Raw genomic sequence first — 19,815 nt, forward strand, 5'->3', positions numbered from 1 at the left:
GAAGGTTCCTCTCGGAATCGGAAGGATTGCCTGGAAATCTCTCGACACCGGCTGCCACCGGGAGAGTAGGGATCTCTGCAGAGGCCTCAGATGCGCGAATGCCCAAGGAACCAGATCGATGGTCGAGGCCATGGTCCCCAGTACCTGCAGGTAGTCCCAGGCAGTGGGTGTCTCGAGCGCCATAAATCCTTGAATCTGCTGACGCAGAGAATGAGCTCTGTCCGGATGCAGAAAAACCCTGGCATTCTTGGTGTCGAAGTGAGCTCCCAGAAAATCCAATGACTGGGACAGGACCAGGCTGCTCTTGGTGAAGTTGACAATCCATCCCAGAGATTGGAGAAGTTGTACCACTCTGTCGACTGCGAGGATACACTGCGCTCGTGACTTTGCACGGATGAGCCATTCGTCTAGGTAAGGATGCACAAGGATGCCTTCCTTGCGCAAGGTTGCCACCACTACCACCATGATCTTCGTGAAAAACCCGTAGAGCTGTGGCCAGGCCAAAGGGAAGAGCGCGAAATTGGAAGTGTTGACCAAAAAATTTGAACCGTAGGTAACGCTGATGAGCTTGACAAATTGGTATGTTGGAGATACGCCTCCTTGAGATCCAACGAAGCCAAGAATTCTCCCGGAATGAACTGCCGCTAACACTGAACGGAGTGTCTCCATGCAGAAAACGATGGACTCTGATGACCGGTTGACCTGCTGGAGGTCCAGGATAGGACGAAAAGTACCTTCCTTCTTGGGAACCACAAAGTAGATTGAATAATGCCCCCGGCCCAGTTCGGCGGCTGCACCGGCACTATGGCCCCCCAATTGAAGGAGACAATCGAGGGTCTGCCGTACGGCTCCTGTTTGATTAAGGACCCGCAAGGGGAATACAGGAACCGGGTCCCGAGGAGCGCAAAGAAAATCCAAAGCGTAACCGCGTCTTAGAATATCCAGAACCCATTGATCCGACGTGATTTGGACCCACTCTTCATCGAGGGACCACCTCGCGGGTCCGTCTGGCATCATTGGGTAGATTTAGCGGATGTACCAGCACCCTGCGCTTCCCTACCCTGGCGGCGCCCATGAAACGGCCGGTTCCAGGAGTGCGAACGAGAAGAGGGAGCCCGAGGTGGCTGTTGTTGCCTCTGAGGACGTGCTCTCCGCTGGTTACGATAACGGTTTCTGGAGTAATTATATGATCTTGACGAACAGGGTCGATTCTTCGGGCAATTTGTGCACAGTGTTCTCATTAAGGGACTTGATGATCTGAACCAAGTCTTCACCAAAAAGATACCTACCCTTAAAAGGAAGGGACCCCAAACGTGTCTTGGAAGAGGAATCAGCCGATCAATTGCGAAGCCAAAGGAGCCGACGCGCTGAGACCGCCGCCACCATGGTTCGGGCTATAAAGCATCCGCTCCATAGGCAACCACGGCTTCCAGTCTGTCCGCCTGGTGAGCCTCAGCATCTGGTAAGGACTGGGAGGTGAGAAGCTGCTGCACCCACCGAAGACCCGCTCGCTGTGCGAGGGAACTGCAGATAGCCGCCCGCATCCCAGAATTTCTAAAAAATAAGCCGGCAGAGGATACAATTTTTCCATGGCTCTACCGACCCTAAGGTTGGCCTCCGGGAAATCCCATTCCCGGGTGATCAACTGCAAGATCTTGTGATGAGTGGGAAAAGACTTGGCTAGAGGCCGCAGTCCTGCTAGGAGGGGGTCCCCCTTCTTGAGAGCCGGGTCAGGCCCCACCCGTTCCGGAGGGGGATCAATATCCATTTCCTGGAGGATGTAGGGAATGAGGTCATCTAACTCCGCCGCTTGGAAGATGCGGAGGACCCTAGGGTCGTCGCCCTCCACTTGGGCCGCCAAGGTGGGGTCGTCCACGTCAGGGTCTTGGGATTGTCCTTCCCCCCGACGAAGTCCTGTATTATCGATGGTTTGTCCCGGGTAGGGCCACGAGATGTCCCCGCTCCCCCGCCTACTAAAGGGGGGCGAGCCTGAGGGAGGGTCCCACCCAGGAGGGGGTTAGGACATGGTATCTTGGGGGAGAGGGTCCCCAGGTCCCGAAGGTCGTGTCTCTGCTCTGAAGAAAAGCCCTGTGCATCAGGACTATGAATCAGGGGAAAAGGCCTGGCATCCTGAGGGTCACCCCCCCCCCCCCCCGGGGGATCCCCCCTCTGCCTACCAGGATTAGACTCGGAGTAAGGGTCCAAAACGGGCCTAGAAGTGGAAAATGGATTATCCGTGTCCTCCTCAGAAAGCGCGGCATCAGAATCTTGCAACAAAATGGCCGCCGTTCCCGCGTTGAGAGGGAACAGGGCCTGGCGCTTCCTTCCCACGCGGTCTGCAGCTCGAACGTCCTTGTTAGTAGCTGGCGCACATTCCCCCTCGGGGAAACAGCCTGAGCACAGACCCTCTTCAGAAAATAATCCGGCCCTGACGAACCCCTCACAAGGCGCCGCAGACTGCATCGCCGCAGGGAGAGAGAGGGAGGGGAGGGAGGCTCTACAGGTGGCTCGCGCCTAAAATGAGCGCCGACCCGGCAACGGACGCATGCCGCGGTCCCCCACCGACCTGAAGAAGAACTGACGGGGAATTACCCTCCCGACAGCAGGCGTTCCCCAAAAGGGAGGGGGGAAAAACCTGGGTCAGGAGGGAGAGGCCGGCGCTACCGACTTTCACCTCAGAGAGCCGAACAGAGTCCAAAAAATTGCAGTCTTCTGCTGAAAAAGAAGATGAAACAAAAATACACTTACCCCAACTGAGCCCTCAGTGAGGAAAATGAGAAAAGAAAGAAAGAAAACAGGCAACAGCCTGTCAGCAAGTCACCAGGCTAGAGAGCAATGAGCCAGCATCAGCGGAGAGCTCTCCCGCTGCTGTAAGAGGAGCCTTAGCAAAGTGACCTAAACTGTAAATTTAAAACTTCATTTTTTTTTTTTTTTTTTTAAACTTGATCCCCCTGAGGAGGTAGCCCTAAGCTAACAAGCTGGGGACCACAAGTCCCCTGCTGACATCTGCTGGAGTCAGAACGTTACTGAGGGCTGTTACAGGGGAGGCGTGGTTATATGGGTCCTCCCCTGGGAATTTTGTGTTCTGACTCCATCTGCTGGACATGGAACATAACCCACCATCTGGAATGATCCTGGTATGTACAGGGAACAGTGCTTACAATTTTTAAAAGAAAGAACAAAATGTGCATTATTTTAACAAATCTTACAACATTACTTAATGGTAGCTTTAAATGAATGTTCTATATGATAATTATTAAGCCCATAAATATATTTTCATGACGCTCCTCACATCCTTGAGGTGACACTACAATACAGACAGACTAGGCCCCTTTCACACACCATACACTGCAGTCTATAAGTAGTTTACCTGTTTAAATTCATGTCTGTCGGAGTCCACAATACATGACAAGAACTAGGAAGTCCATCTCGGCCAGCCCGCCCAATCTCCTGATAGTAGGACTCCATTTCCTTAGGAGCACCAAAATGAATGACCTGGCGGATGTCTGGTTTATTAATGCCCATTCCAAATGCAACAGTAGCTACAACACACTGGGAAGGCATGGGGGGTAAGCACAATATTAGTTCTTACTCATACATTCATTTACAAGCTAGAACCTAGAATGCTTTCAGCTTCACACACTATATATAACCTTGCAAACAGATTCTAAAACACCAGAGCATTCAGTCAAACAGGTGAGCTGAATTAGCTGAATATGCAATGCACTATCATGCAGGGCATAACCAACAAACTATAGCACTTCATCACATTCTGAAAGCTTTTTTCATTCAACCATTCTTTTTCTTTCTTTTTTTTCTTCAGGAAGGAGGCACTTAGAAATATAAATTATATATAGGCTATTATGAAATCCGATATTAACATGAAGTTTTGATAGAATAAAGATATTCATTTAACACTAAATGTTTTGCAGGTATCATCATACACTGATATTTTCCTAAAATGTACCAGGGTAAAATTATTTTCTTAGCCATAGTTTTATCAACTTTTAAGGTCAGAGTTATACTTATAGGTAGAACAAGGGCAAAGGAAAATTAGTTCTTACCTGTTAATTTTCGTTCCTGTAGTACCATGGATCAGTCCAGACAGTGGGTTGAGCCTCCTGTCCAGCAGATGGAGACAGACCAAAACTGAAAGGGTATCCTATATCAGGACATAGCCTACCCTGTAGCCCTTCAGTATAACCATTGTCAAAGCAGAAAACAACAAACATGAGCAGGATCAAGCAAGTAACCAAAAAAGCTCAAATGAGCAACTCAATAACATTGTAAAGAACATGGTATAACTAAGCGCTCTTGCATATACTTGGTTCTCAAACAACCAAAGCTTCCGGTGTAATTGTTCAGAATTCAGTAGAAAATGACGTATCGAGTTCTGAGAATCTGCAACAACAAGCTTTGACTGGACAGTAAGCAAAAGAAACAGGGAAGGGCTTCTGGACTGATCCGTGGTACTACAGGAACATAGAAACATAGAAATGACAGCAGAAGAAGACCAAACGGCCCATCCAGTCTGCCCAGCAAGCTTCGCACTTTTTTTTCTCTCATATACTTATCTGTTACTCTTGGCTCTTAGCAACCTTTTGGTTCTATTTCCCTTCCACCCCCACCATTAATGTAGAGAGCAGTGTTGGAACTGCATCTAAGTAAAATATCTAGCTTAATTAGTTAGGGGTAGTAACCGCCGCAATAAGCAAGCTACACCCATGCTTATTTGTTTACCCAGACTATGTAATTCAGTCCTTGTTGATTGTTGTCTGTATATAGATCCACTTTTCTTCATTCCCCCTGCCATTGAAGCAGAGAGCTATGCTGGATATGCATTAAGTATCAGTCTTTCTCCCCTACCGTTGAAGCAGAGAGCTATGCTGTTGAAAGTGAAGTATCAGGCTTATTTGGTTTGGGGTAGTAACCGTCGTAACAAGCAAGCTACTCCCCGCTTTTTTGTGAATGCAAATCCTTTTTTCCACATTTCCTCTTGCCATTGAAGCTTAGAGCAATGTTGGAGTCAAATTAACCTTGTGTATGTTTATTGAATAAGGGTATTATCTCCAGGCAGTAGCCATCATTCCCGCGAGCCACCCACTCTTCATTCACGTCCTCTAGACTTTATGGATCCACAGTGTTTATCCCACACCCCTTTGAAGTCCTTCACGGTTCTGGTCTTCACCACTTCCTACAGAAGGGCATTCCAGGCATCCACCACCCTCTCCGTGAAGAAATACTTCCTGACATTGGTTCTGAGTCTTCCTCCCTGGAGCTTCAACTCGTGACCCCTGGTTTTGCTGATTTTTTTCTGACGGAAAAGGTTTGTCGTTGTCTTTGGATCATTAAAACCTTTCAAGTATCTGAAAGTCTGTATCATATCACCTCTGCTCCTCCTTTCCTCCAGGGTGTACATATTTAGATTCTTCAATTTCTCCTCATAAATCATTCAATGAAGACCATCCACCTTTCTGGATGCCCTTCTCTGGACCGCCTCCATCTTGTCTCTGTCCCTTTGGAGATACGGTCTCCAAAACTGAACACAGTACTCCAGGTGAGGCCTCACCAAGGACCTGTGCAAGGGGATAATTACTTCCCTTTTCTTACTCGATATTCTTCTCTCTATGAAGCCCAGCATTCTTCTGGCTTTAGCTATCGCCTTGTCACATTGTTTCGCCGACTTCAGATCATTAGATCAATTGCATTCGACACAGTGGATCACAAAATTCTGATTTCCAACTTTGAATCTATTGGGCTTGCTGGCAAAACTCTTAGCTGGTTTACTTCCTTCCTTAATAATAGATATTTCAAAGTTTCTTACAACAATTTATCTTCGAGCCCCATCCCCCTCGAAACAGGTGTGCCACAGGGATCGGCTCTATCTCCCATTTTATTCAACATCTACCTTATTCCTTTATGCCATCTCTTATCAAGTCTTGACATAACTTATTACATGTATGCCGATGACATACAAATCCTCGTTCCAATCTCCTCTACGATAGAAGATGCCATGTCAAAAGCAGCCTCTCACCTTGATGCAATCAGAAACATGCTAATCCACCTCAAATTATGCTTAAATATGAGCAAAACTGAATGTATCCTAATTAACAGAAAAAACCTTGGACAAAAAACAATACCACCCTTCCACTTCGATAAGACCCTCATCCAACTTAAAGAAAACGTGAAAGACCTGGGCTTTTAGTTAGACATTGATCTAAATTACAAAAAACACATCTCTACAAAAATTAAAGAAGGCGCTAACCTTTAAAAAGGAGATAGAGCAGCTTTTAAACTAGAACAAAGGGGAAAGCCGACAGTCGCTCAGCAGCGCATGGTTCGGAGAGAGGTATCTTTAAAGGATACTAATGATGCATTAGAATTAGGGCATCCCGACAGTGAGGTTCCAATAATTAGAAAAGTAGTCCAAGTGCCTGTAACTAAAAACTCACCTGAGCTAAAAAATTCTAACATATACCTATCAATTAAAAAGCAGAATGAAAATACAAACAAAAAACAAACTTTGAAATGTTTGTATGCTAATGCCAGAAGTCTAAGAAGTAAGATGGGAGAATTAGAATGTATAGCAGTAAATGATGACATAGACTTAACTGGCATCTCAGAGACATGCTGGAAAGAGGATAACCAATGGGACAGTGCTATACCGGGGTACAAATTATATCGCAATGACAGAGAGGAGCACTCGGGAGGAGGTGTGGCACTTTATGTCCGGGATGGCATAGAGTCCAACAGGATAAACATCCTGCATGAGACTAAATACAAAATTGAATCTTTATGAGTAGAAATCCCTTGTGTGTCGAGGAAAAGTATAGTGATAGGGGTATTCTACCGTCCACCTGGTCAAGATGGTGAGATGGACAGTGAAATGCTAAGAGAAATTAGGGAAGCTAACCAAATTGGTAGTGCAGTAATAATGGGAGACTTCAATTACCCCAATATAGACTGGGTAAATGTATCATCGGGTCACGCTAGAGAGATAACGTTCCTGGATGGAATAAATGATAGCTTTATGGAGCAATTGGTTCAGGAACCGACGAGAGAGGGAGCAATTTTAGATCTAATTCTCAGTGGAGCACAGGACTTGGTGAGAGAGGTAACGGTGGTGGGGCCGCTTGGCAATAGTGATCATAATATGATCAAATTTGATTTAATGACTGGAAAAGGAACAGTGTGCAAATCCAAGGCTCTCGTGCTAAACTTTCAAAAGGGAAACTTTGATAAAATGAAAAAAATTGTTAGAAAAAAACTGAAAGGAGCAGCCACAAAAGTAAAAAATGTCCAAGAGGCGTGGTCATTGTTAAAAAATACCATTCTAGAAGCACAGTCCAGATGTATTCCACACATTAAGAAAGGTGGAAAGAAGGCAAAACGATTGCCGGCATGGTTAAAAGGAGAGGTGAAAGAAGCTATTTTAGCCAAAAGATCTTCATTCAAAAATTGGAAGAAGGATCCAACAGAAGAAAATAGGGTAAAGCATAAACATTGGCAAGTTAAATGTAAGACATTGATAAGACAGGCTAAGAGAGAATTTGAAAAGAAGTTGGCTGTAGAGGCAAAAACTCACAGTAAAAACTTTTTAAAACATATCCGAAGCAGAAAGCCTGTGAGGGAGTCAGTTGGACCGTTAGATGATCGAGGGGTTAAAGGGGCACTTAGAGAAGATAAGGCCATCGCGGAAAGATTAAATGATTTCTTTGCTTCGGTGTTTACTGAAGAGGATGTTGGGGAGGTACCCGTAATGGAGAAGGTTTTCATGGGTAATGATTCAGATGGACTGAATCAAATCACGGTGAACCTAGAAGATGTGGTAGACCTGATTGACAGACTGAAGAGTAGTAAATCACCTGGACCGGGTGGTATACACCCCAGAGTTCTGAAGGAACTAAAAAATGAAATTTCAGACCTATTAGTAAAAATTTGTAACTTATCATTAAAATCATCCATTGTACCTGAAGACTGGAGGATAGCAAATGTAACCCCAATATTTAAAAAGGGCTCCAGGGGCGATCCGGGAAACTACAGACCGGTTAGCTTGACTTCAATGCCAGGAAAAATAGTGGAAAGTGTTCTAAACATCAAAATCACAGAACATATAGAAAGACATTGTTTAATGGAACAAAGTCAGCATGGCTTTACCCAGGGCAAGTCTTGCCTCACAAATCTGCTTCACTTTTTTGAAGGAGTTAATAAACATGTGGATAAAGGTGAACCGGTAGATATAGTATACTTGGATTTTCAGAAGGCGTTTGACAAAGTTCCTCATGAGAGGCTTCTAGGAAAAGTAAAAAGTCATGGGATAGGTGGCGATGTCCTTTCGTGGATTGCAAACTGGCTAAAAGACAGGAAACAGAGAGTAGGATTAAATGGGCAATTTTCTCAGTGGAAGGGAGTAAACAGTGGAGTGCCTCAGGGATCTGTATCGGGACCCTTACTTTTCAATATATTTATAAATGATCTGGAAAGAAATACGACAAGTGAGATAATCAAATTTGCAGATGACACAAAATTGTTCAGAGTAGTTAAATCACAAGCAGATTGTGATAAATTGCAGGAAGACCTTGTGAGACTGGAAAATTGGGCATCCAAATGGCAGATGAAATTTAATGTGGATAAGTGCAAGGTGATGCATATGGGGAAAAATAACCCATGCTATAATTATACAATGTTGGATTCCATATTAGGTGCTACAACCCAAGAAAGAGATCTAGGTGTCATAGTGGATAACACATTGAAATCGTCGGTACAGTGTGCTGCGGCAGTCAAAAAAGCAAACAGAATGTTGGGAATTATTAGAAAGGGAATGGTGAATAAAACGGAAAATGTCATAATGCCTCTGTATCGCTCCATGGTAAGACCGCACCTTGAATACTGTGTACAATTCTGGTCGCCGCATCTCAAAAAAGATATAATTGCGATGGAGAAGGTACAGAGAAGGGCTACCAAAATGATAAGGGGAATGGAACAACTCTCCTATGAGGAAAGACTAAAGAGGTTAGGACTTTTCAGCTTGGAGAAGAGACGACTGAGGGGGGATATGATAGAGGTGTTTAAAATCATGAGAGGTCTAGAACGGGTAGATGTGAATCGGTTATTTACTCTTTCGGATAGTAGAAAGACTAGGGGGCACTCCATGAAGTTAGCATGGGGCACATTTAAAACTAATCGGAGAAAGTTCTTTTTTACTCAACGCACAATTAGACTCTGGAATTTGTTGCCGGAGGATGTGGTTAGTGCAGTTAGTATAGCTGTGTTTAAAAAAGGATTGGATAAGTTCTTGGAGGAGAAGTCCATTACCTGCTATTAAGTTCATTTGGAGAATAGCCACTGCCATTAGCAATGGTTACATGGAATAGACTTAGTTTTTGGGTACTTGCCAGGTTCTTATGGCCTGGATTGGCCACTGTTGGAAACAGGATGCTGGGCTTGATGGACCCTTGGTCTGACCCAGTATGGCATTTTCTCATGTTCTTATGTTATGTAAAACCTCTACTTCACCCCCATGATTTCAAAACCGTACTACAAGCCCTCATCTTTTCCGGTTTGGATTACTGCAACTCCCTTTTGATTGGCTTACCAAAATCATCTTTGAGACCCTTGCAGCTACTTCAGAATGCTGCTGCCAGAGTTCTAACGGGTAAAAGCAAATATGATCACATTACCCCTGTCCTCAACCAATTACAATGGCTCCCAATAGAAAAAAGAATTGAATACAAAGTTCTTTCAATGATCCACAATGCAATCTACAAAGCCGACTACACTGCCTTTGATGACATTATACACATACTTCGCTCTCAACGCACAACTAGAACATTTAGTAAACTTCAACTTGTGATTCCCTCACTTCCAAATGCCAAACTATCCTCCACCAGAAACAGAGCCTTCTCCATCATCGGACCAAAGTTATAGAATTCGCTACCCCACTTCCTCACCACGCAAGAAAACTTAAAATCCTTCAAAAAAGACCTAAAATCTTGGCTTCTCAACCATACTCTTAAGGACAGCTCTCAATGGCTTTATACTATAATCCCATAATCTGCCAACTTTCACTATTCCACTTGGACAATCTCTACTGATTCAAGCTACTGATGCCTCCTTTTATGAAGAACTCAGTTATCTCTGTCTATCTATTCAGTGTACCTACCCTGTGTACACTATGTTTTTGTTCATACCTATTCTCTTTGGTGCCATTTCCTACTATTGTTAAATTTAAAGTTTAAAATCTTTCAATGTAACAAGTTGTTCTATTTGTAAACCGGAGTGAAGGCAACTATGCTATACCTCGGTATATAAAAAATGCTAAATAAATAAATTAGACACTATCACCCCAAGGTCTCTCTCCTGCTTCGTGCACATCAGCCTCCCCCCCATCGAATACAGTTCATTTGGATTTCCACTCCCCAACTGCATGACTCTGCACTTCTTGGCATTGAATCTCAGCTGCCATATCTTTGACCACTCTTCCAACTTCCTTAAATCCCGTCTCATTCTCTCCACTCCTTCCCGCGTGTCCACTCTGTTGCAGATCTTAGTGTCGTCCGCAAAAAGAAATCTTACCTTCTATCCTGTCCGCAATGTGGCTCACAAAGATATTAAACAGGACTGGTCCCAACACCGATCCTTGCGTTACACTGCTTAAAACCGCTCTCTCTTCAGAGAGAGTTCCATTTATCATCACACGAAAATTAACAGGTAAGAACTAATTTTCCTTTCCCTGTACGTATCCGGATCAGTCCAGACCGTAGGATGTACCAAAGCTTCCCTAACCCGGGTGGGACCGAGACAGCCCAGCTCGAAGCACTTGCCGCCCAAAAGGAAGCAAAAACCGGTGCTTGCACATCCAGACGGTAGTGTCAAGCAAAAGTATGCAGGGACGTCCATGTGGCGGCCCTGCAAATCTCTTGCGGACAAACCGATTGGCTCTCCGCCCAGAAAGTAGCTTGAGAACGCAACGAATGTGCCTTTAGGCCCTCAGGAACCACCCGACCTTGGCAAAGATAGGCCGAGGAAATCGCCTCTTTCAACCACCACACAATAGTAGTCTTAGAAGCTGGTTTGCCCCGATAGGGACCACTCCAGAGGACAAAAAGATGATCCGAGATCGAAAGTCATTGGTGACCTGGAGATACGGAAGTAGAACTCGTTGACATCAAGTCTGCGAAGATCGCCTCCAGCGGTAACCGCAATCTCCTCTGGCGAGAACGCCGGCAGCTCCACCGACTGGTTGACATAGAAAATGGAGAAAACCTTCGGCAAGTAGGAAGGCACCGTCTTGAGGGAAACTACTGAATCGGAAAAACACAAAAAAGGTTCCCAACAGGACAATGTTTGAATCTCAGAAACACGCCGAGCGGAAGAAATCGAGACTAGAAAGACTGTCTTGAGCGTGAGGTCCTTTACCGTAGCTCGATGGAGAGGCTCGAATGGGGCAACACAGAGAGCCCGGAGGACAATGTTAAGACTCCACGATGGGCAAGTAGTGCGAGCGGGCGGACACAGGTGCTTGACTCCCTTCAGGAACCGAACCACGTCCGGGTGGGCCCGCTAAGGGATGACCCTTGACCCGTCCAAGGAGAGAGCCGAGAGTGGAAACTTGCACACGCAGGGAACTGAAGGAAAGGCCCTTGGAGAGACCCTTCTGTAGAAAAGAAAGAACCAACGAGACCGGGGCGGAGCGTGCTGAGACGCCCGATTCTGCACAAACGGTCTCAAAGACCTTCCAAACGCGCACATAAGCTAGAGAAGTTGACTGCTTCCGAGCTCACAGCAAAGTGGAGATAACCTCCTCCTTATAACCCTTACGTCTTAGGCGTCTCCGTTCAAAAGCCAGGCCGCTAGACAAAAGCGATCGGCCTGCCGAAGTAGACGAGGAAGATGGCCTAGCTGGAGAGGTCCGTCCGTCACCAGGTTGACGATATCCACGAACCACGGTCTGTGAGGCCATTCGAGTGCTACCAGAACCACTGGCCCTTGGTGTAGTTCTATTCTTCGGAGAACTTTTCCCACCAGAGGTCACGGGGGGAACACGTACAGAAGGACATCCGCGGGCCAAGAAAGAGCCAGAGCATCCACGCCCTCCGAGCCATGCTCCCTCCAGCGGCTGAAGAACCAATTGGCCTTGGCATTGCGCAAGGTCGCCATGAGGTCCAGGTGAGGGGGACCCCACCTGACAACGATCAGATCCATGGCTTCTTCCAAGAGTTCCCACTCTCCCGGATCGAGACACTGATGACTGAGGAAATCGGCCTGAACATTCTCCTTGCCCGCTATGTGGGAGGCCGCCAGGCAATCCAGATGCCTTTCCGTCCAGTCGAAGAGACGGCTGGCTTCTAGGGCCACCAGGCGACTGCTAGTGCCTCCCTGACGGTTGATGTAAGCCACGGTGGTGGAGTTGTCGGAAAGAACCCTCATAGCTTTGCCGCGTATCAGGGGCAGAAACTCCAACCGATTGATGTGCCAACGAGCCTGAACCGGCGACCAGATCCCCTGAGTGGACTGGGACTGGCAGACCTCACCCCAGCCCAAGAAACTGGCATCTGTGGTTACTATCATCCACTGTGGAGACTGGAGAGGCATTCCCCAGAGAAGATGAGGAAGCAAACACCACCACTGCTAGGCGGCGACGGTAGAGGACGAAAGATGGAAGACTATGTGAAACTGTTCCGACACCGGCTGCCAACGGGATAGCAAAGCTCTCTGTAACAGTCGCATATGAGCAAAAGCCCAGGGAAGCCATCGAACCCAAGACCTGAAGGTAGTCCCAGGCCGTCGGAAGAGGCAGCGAGAGCAGATTCCGAACCTGGTCGATCAACTTGAGAGCCCGCACACGAGGTAGGAACACCTTGCCTATCCGGGTATCGAAATGGGCTTCCAGGAACTCTAACACCTGGGCAGGCTGAAGCTTGCTTTTGGGAAAATTCACTATCTAGCCGAGAGATGCAAGGAGAGTTAGAACCCGATCCACCGCCTGTCTGCAGAGAGTCTCCGACTTGGCTCTTACGAGCCAGTCGTCCAGATAGGGGTGGACTAAGACTCCTTCGCGGCAGAGGGCCGCCGCCACCATCACCATGACCTTGGTGAAGGTGCGTGGTGCAGTAGCGAGGCCAAAAGGCAGCACCCGAAACTGAAAATCCCGGTTGAGGATGTGGAAGCCAAGGTACTTCTGGTAATTGCGGTGAATCGGAATATGGAAGTATACCTCTGTCAAATCGAGAGAGGCGAGGAACTCTCCGGGATGAACCGCCGTGATGACCGCTCTCAAGGTTTCCATGCAAAAATGTGGGGTCTTGAGGGCCGGTTGACCCTCTTGAGGTCTAAGATCGGCCGAAAAGCCCCGACCTTCTTGGGAACCACGTAGTACATAGAATACTGGCCTGCGCCGAGCTCCTCCTTTGGAACCAGGGTAACTGCGCCCAAACTCAGTAGCCTGGCGCGGGTTTGTTCCACTGCCCCCCGCTTGAGACGACCGCATGGGGAGAATACGAAGAAGCTCGGTAGATCGCGAACAAATTCTAAGGCGTAACCATCTCGGACAATGTCGAGGACCCACTGGTCCAACGTAATTTTGACCCATTCCTCGAAGAACAGGGAGAGACGACTGCCCAGAAAAGGGACCGAGGAATGGGTCAACTGAACTTCATTGTGTGGCGGGCTTTGGGTGGCACACAGAGACTGTGCTTCGCGGAAGGAGCACCGCCCACGAAAGGGCTGAGACCAAGAAGAATAACCCCTAGTGGAGCCACTTCGTCCAGGGGGCGTATATCTCTTCTGTCCCCGGAAGCGAGGACAGGAGGGCATAAAGGATCGAGATTGTTTCGGACGGTCCTCCGGTAGCTTATGAACCTTGTTTTGCCCCAAGGAATTAATAAGCCACTCAAGGTCCTCTCCAAAAAGCAACATACCTTTCAAGGGCAACATGCCTTCCACGACCAATTGCGGCACCAGAGGAGCCGTCTAGCAGAGGCCGCCGAGACCATCGCCTTCGCCTGGACGCGGAGGAGGTCATAGAGCGCATCAGCCCCATATGCTATGATGCCTTCCAGACGTTCAGCCTGCTCCGCCTCTGCAGATGGCAGATCCTGAGTGCCGAGTATTTGTTGAACCCACCTAAGACCCGCCCGCTGCATGAGACTGCTGCAGATAGTCGCTCGGACCCCCAGGGCCAGGACTTCAAAGATACGCTTCAGATGGGCCTCGAGCTTATGATCCTGTCCGTACTTCAGAGCCATCGAGCCCACCACAGGGATAGTGGTGTGCTTGGTGACCGCCGAAACAGAGGAATCCACGGTGGGGATCTTCAGCATGTCCAAGCATTCCTCCGGAAGGGGATAGAGCTTATCCATAGCCCACCCCACCCGGAGTCCCGCTTCGGGAACCTCCCATTCCCGCAGGAACAGCAACTTATGCATAGGATGAAAGGGAAAAGCGCTTGCCAGAGTCCTGAGTCCTGCAAGGACCGGGTCCATATCCTTGGGCAAGGAGGCCGTAAGGGTATCCGCAGGGGGCCCCCTCCAGCCCCAGTTCCTGAAGGACAAAGGGGATAAGGGGCTATAACTCCTCCATCTGAAACATGTGGAGAACCCTAGGATCATCCCCCTCCAGGGGTGGGAGAGCACTTCCTAAATCTGACGTGGGATCCGGATCCAGGGTAACTGGGGCCACCGGGGGGTTAGGGATAGGGGCCACCCCCGGGACCACCTGCACTCTAACAGACCCCTGGGGTTCCGCAACAGGCAAAATGGGTAGCAGCGCGGGGCGCAGACTTTTTGTTGGAGGAGGGGGCCTGGGGAAGGGTCCTCCTCCTGCAAGCTAGCCAAATATGATTTATGCAGGAAGAGAACAAAATCGGATGAAAAATGAACCTTGGATTTCCCGAGGGGGGGGGATGAGGGCGAGGGAGGGTCAGGGACCTCATCCTGGTGGACCTCGGGGCTCAAATTGGGGGGAAAATCCTGAAATTCTTGCTCCCCAGCCCCAGGCAGCTCCGAATCTGGAGCTACCGAAATCCCCAAAATGGCCACTGTTCCTGTGGTTTGCCGAACCGGGAACAGGCCGTTCCGGTTCGGCAAAGCAGGCTAAATTTGCTTGTCCTGCAGAGGAGGGGCCTTCCTCACCCGGCAGGCAGGCAGGCTAGGCTGAGCAGAGCCCCTCACGCGATAGGCGCAACGAGGGCTCCCCAAACGCTAGGCAGGTGGCTGGCCGCAGCATCCTCAGCGAAGAGGAGCCACGAGCTAAAACTAGATGATTGGCAGCTCTGCCGGCAGGAGCGGAGGCAGGGGAGTGAAGCCTGCACGCTCCTCTGTGTCTGGCTGCCGGTTTGATCCCCAGAGAAAAAAAGATTAAAGGTTATTTTATTTTATTTTTTTTTCAATAAAGCCAAACTAAGCAAAAAGCAATGCAGCACTAAGCTCCCTAGGCAGCCAGAGGGGGGGGGAGACGAATGACTGGACCACCAGCCTCGGTCCCCACACCAAGAAGCAATCACGGACTTAGGCTATGCCCAGCACAAGGGGCGAAGCCCCACTAAGTACGGCAAGAGCCAGGAGACGGGACCGTCTCCTGCACAGCTCTGAAATCAATTAACTTTAAAACTAAGAATTCATTCTTTTTTTAATTTTTTTATTGGAAAAATCCTACTTGCTGGATCCATCAAGAAGAGAAGGAAAAAGAAGGCTGACTAGCCCAAATCAGGAAACCGCAGAGTGAGCTGATCCATCTGCTGGAGACAGACAATTACTGAATGTCTGCAGGGTAGGCTCTGTCCTGATATAGGATACCCTTTCAGTTTTGGTCTGTCTCGATCTGCTGGACAGGATGCTCAACCCACTGTCTGGACTGATCGGGTACGAACAGGGAAAGCAGCAATCATCAGACTCAGCTGGCAACACCATCTAATCCATACCCAAGGCATGCCACATGTGACATAGGATAAATGCTCAAAAAGCATCAACTTTTACAAGATTATATTTTTTTCATATAAGTAAGGAAAGCATTTGATATAATTTAATAATTAAACTGATTTCGTTTTTGATTGCCTCATTTTGAAATTGTAAAAGCCACTCAAGCTCTACCCTATAACCCCTCCTCCTGCCATGTCTACTGTAAAATAAAATGCTAATGATTGTAATAAAAATAAACTTTTATTGTATTTTATGGTCTTTCTTTTATAAGGAATCAAATTTAGTAGTGAAACTCAGACAACAAACCGAGTTAGGCCACTGAAAATTGAATGATCACTTACCCAATAGGCCAGTACTACAAGAGGATTTTAGGAGCAAAGATCACAGTTTGAGAACTACATTGAGGCTGAAAAAAGGGATTGAATACTAAGTTGGCCAAGATACTATACAGGCCTTATGAGGAGGTGGTAGTTAACTACAGGAAGAGCTGAACTTCCTAGGAGGAAATCTAAAGAGTTGTATTCAGTACAGGAAGCAACTAGCTAAGTCCTATGATACAGACAGCATAAACTTGAAAGGTATTTTGTATGCAGACCATCACTTTTTCCAAAGTAAATTTTGTAACGTAAGGAAACAAAATGAGTCCAAAGACAAACTCTTTAATTTTTTGAGCCTTTCTGCTTCATTCCATCTTATTTCACTCTTTTATTCATCCATGCTGTGCATGAGTTTTAATCATCAGTCATTCTAAATTTTAAAGTGCACAATTCAAAAACACAAATGTGCAATTTAATATTCCCCTTGTGAATAACTCCAAAAGCACTTTTCTGTAAAGTTGTTTTCAAAAAGCATGTTTGTAATTAGTTCCACCGCATTAAAACTGAAATACCCGACATTGCAATGTTTCAGAAATATAATTTCTGATTCCTTATAAATGGTCATTTATAGTTTAAATGTATGTTGGCATGCTTAAAAAAATAATTTTCCTTTTTTGATTAATGATGGTGCTAGTGAATATTAAAGAATATGTGCCATGTTTATTCTTGCTAGGGCATTTGCTTAAGTGTGTCAAAATGCTATTGTAAAAGACCATATCATGGACAAGTGGAAATTACTGTCTTTATAATTGTTAAAAGTGCATAAATTTAAAAATTTTAAAAAAAAAGAAATATAATTTCTTCCTTCGTCAGGGGGAACACAATCTAAATGTAGAATCAGCAGTACCCCAATTTAGACAATAGAGGAACATGTAAAGCTCAATGCCAATAATGCTTGAAGTTTTGTGGGACAGGAGTTATGTCAAAAAACTCATTTTCAATCTCCCAGTCTCCAACTAATCAGCAGGGCTTTTGGAGTTATTCACAAGGTGGATATTAAATTGCACATCGGTGTTTTTTGAATTGTGCACTTTAAAATTTAGAATGACTAATGATTTAAAAAAATGCACTTTAAAAGGGCAACACTTCGAGCCCTAATGATACTTATCATATAGTGCAATATGATGGTCATTCTCTTCAATTTAAATTAATCCTGTCACACATCTTTACTTTGATCAAGTGAGACTGGTTGTTTCTGTACATTTTTTATTATTCTTACACTTAGAGGGTTCATTGATTTTGTAGTATTGTCACCAAGATTATGACATCAACACAGCCATATGCTGATGGGTTTTAATAACTGTAAATAAAACAGCTACCTGTGAAAGCAGTTCATTGTGTGTCCTTTACTCTTAAATAATCAGCATCACTGATAAATGTAAAATTGATTTCCAGTGATGTACAGCAGCAGGAGCCAGGATTATTTGTCTAGCATTGTCAAGTTAGTAATAGTGTCTGAACTCCAAGGATACAAAAATTCTGCTGATGAGCTGCTGTTGTGACATGTCCAGAATGTAGCACCCCAAAACCCCAATAATTTTGAACTGGCCCTCATTTAACACTTAATGCTGCAGCTTGTGAAAACAAAAGGACAATCAGTAGTGCGGACAAAAATATAGGGGAAGTCAAATAATTTACAAGATAAGCTGATCATTTACCAATCTCTTATAATTTATTTTAAATTATATTTATGGCTATGCAGCTGAATATCCCTGTATTTGGTGCTACTTAGGTGGATATCATAACTGTCTACGTTTAGACACTGCTTTTGAGCAGGTCTACCCTAGACAGATAACTTTTCCAGCTAAGTCTCAAAATTGCTACATAGCTGGATAACGTATCTGGTTAAGCAGCGCTGTCCTGATCCACTCACTGCCTGCCCATAACTTATCTGGCTAATCAGATAGCTGAATAAGTGGCTAATCCAGCTATCTAGCAGACGCTGAACATAACCAGATATTCAGCGGCCACTAGATAGTCGGATAAATCCTACTTATCCGGCTATCTAGCATTTGATTATTGACATCTATGCTTTTAGATGAGTACAGTATTGTGCTTTTTATTTTGCACTGCAATTTATAATAGTATATAAATTGAGAACAAAAATAGTGCAGTCCTAATAACTTGAAGCTCCTAGTGGAGAAGGACAGAAACTTGCAAGTTGGGGGAAGTGACGTCATCCCTGCAGCATGGTCACTTGAAGCGATAGCTCCCCTCACACTATCCACAATCCCTGATATACTGGAGCCATCGAGCATAAATTCTCTTCGTACTCAGTGATTTGAGATTGCATAACATGGTAGGATCTCATCCAGGAAGAAATCGATAGATTTGAAGAACTTTTCATATGAAGCTGGGGGCTCGCGAGTTGCGGCCTTGCAGGAAACAACGGAGCCAGGTGAAGCCTTCATGGCGGACGAGACTGCACACCAGGAACTAGACGGCAAAGAGCTGGCAGAGGCCAGCGGTTGTGGCCTCCACACTGAACCTACGAGGGAGGACTTTCGGATCTGGTTTAAAGAAATCCAGGATATTAAATCACTAAAACGGATATGCATGAGGCTCTAGCAGAATTTCGCTCCGAGATGAGAGAATATGGCCGCCGGGTCGAAGATGTGGAAAACATAGTGGACGGGCAAGTACTGGAAGTCTCTCGCCATAATAAAGAGATCCTAGATCTTCATACATACAGCTAACGACGAAATTATGCTGAAACTAGAAGACCTTGAAAATAGATCTAGATGCTCAAAATCAGAATAAGGGGAGTACCTGAAATGGAGGCTTATGAAGACATGAGCCTTGTGGTCCGTAAAATATGCACAGTCGCACTCAATGATGGGCCTAATGCTCCTGATTTCGCAGACAGCGATATTATCCTGGAAAGGGCACACAGTGCACTCCATGTCCCGAAAACAAACGCTCATTGCGACATCATAGCCTGTGTGCATAGTTTCAGTCTGAAAGAAGCGATAATGCAACAGGCCCGTAGGATGGGAACTATCACTTGGGAAGGGCACAACATAGCCCTTTACAATGATCTGGCTGCGGTTACTCTACAGAAGAGAAAAGAGCTCCAACCGGTAACAACCCTGCTCAGAAAAGAAAATATTAAGTACCAGTGGCTGTTCCCGAGTGCGGGGTTAGCCTTTACCACGGGAGAAGTTACTCAACGCCTCCAAAATCTATCAGAAGCAGGCTCGGTTATGGCAACAGCAGGACTCACCCTGCCGACAGCGGACCTCTCTATCCAAAAGATCCTGGGGTCAGATCATCCTTGGTGGCAGCGGGTGGGGAAATCCGGTTCCAGACCGCCGAAAATCAAATGAGCACGGCACGCCCATAGAAGGCGTAGAGTGAGAGACTGCAAACCGTTCAATGGCAGAGCTACAATCTTAGTACAAGCAGGAAGGTTTTGCCTTATCCCTGGATGCTTTATACATATGAGTTATATTTTCAACTTGCTCTTTCGATGGCGCCCTGTGCTATTAGAACTTGATAATTGCAATTTGATTTAACTTGTT

The 19,815-nt window shown here is 46.2% G+C and overlaps 1 protein-coding gene across 1 annotated transcript in view; it reads right to left on the reverse strand.

Annotated features, from left to right (window-relative positions):
- Positions 1-19,815, reverse strand: part of WRN (WRN RecQ like helicase) — a 983,741-nt gene that overhangs the window by 551,276 nt on the left and 412,650 nt on the right. The window contains exon 13 of the mRNA XM_029601951.1: positions 3,371-3,552. Within this exon, the coding sequence (XP_029457811.1) occupies positions 3,371-3,552 (182 nt within the window). The remainder of the gene's footprint in view (positions 1-3,370; positions 3,553-19,815) is intronic.

Source organism: Rhinatrema bivittatum, chromosome 1 (assembly GCF_901001135.1).
Source record: "Rhinatrema bivittatum chromosome 1, aRhiBiv1.1, whole genome shotgun sequence".
Taxonomy (NCBI): domain Eukaryota; kingdom Metazoa; phylum Chordata; class Amphibia; order Gymnophiona; family Rhinatrematidae; genus Rhinatrema; species Rhinatrema bivittatum.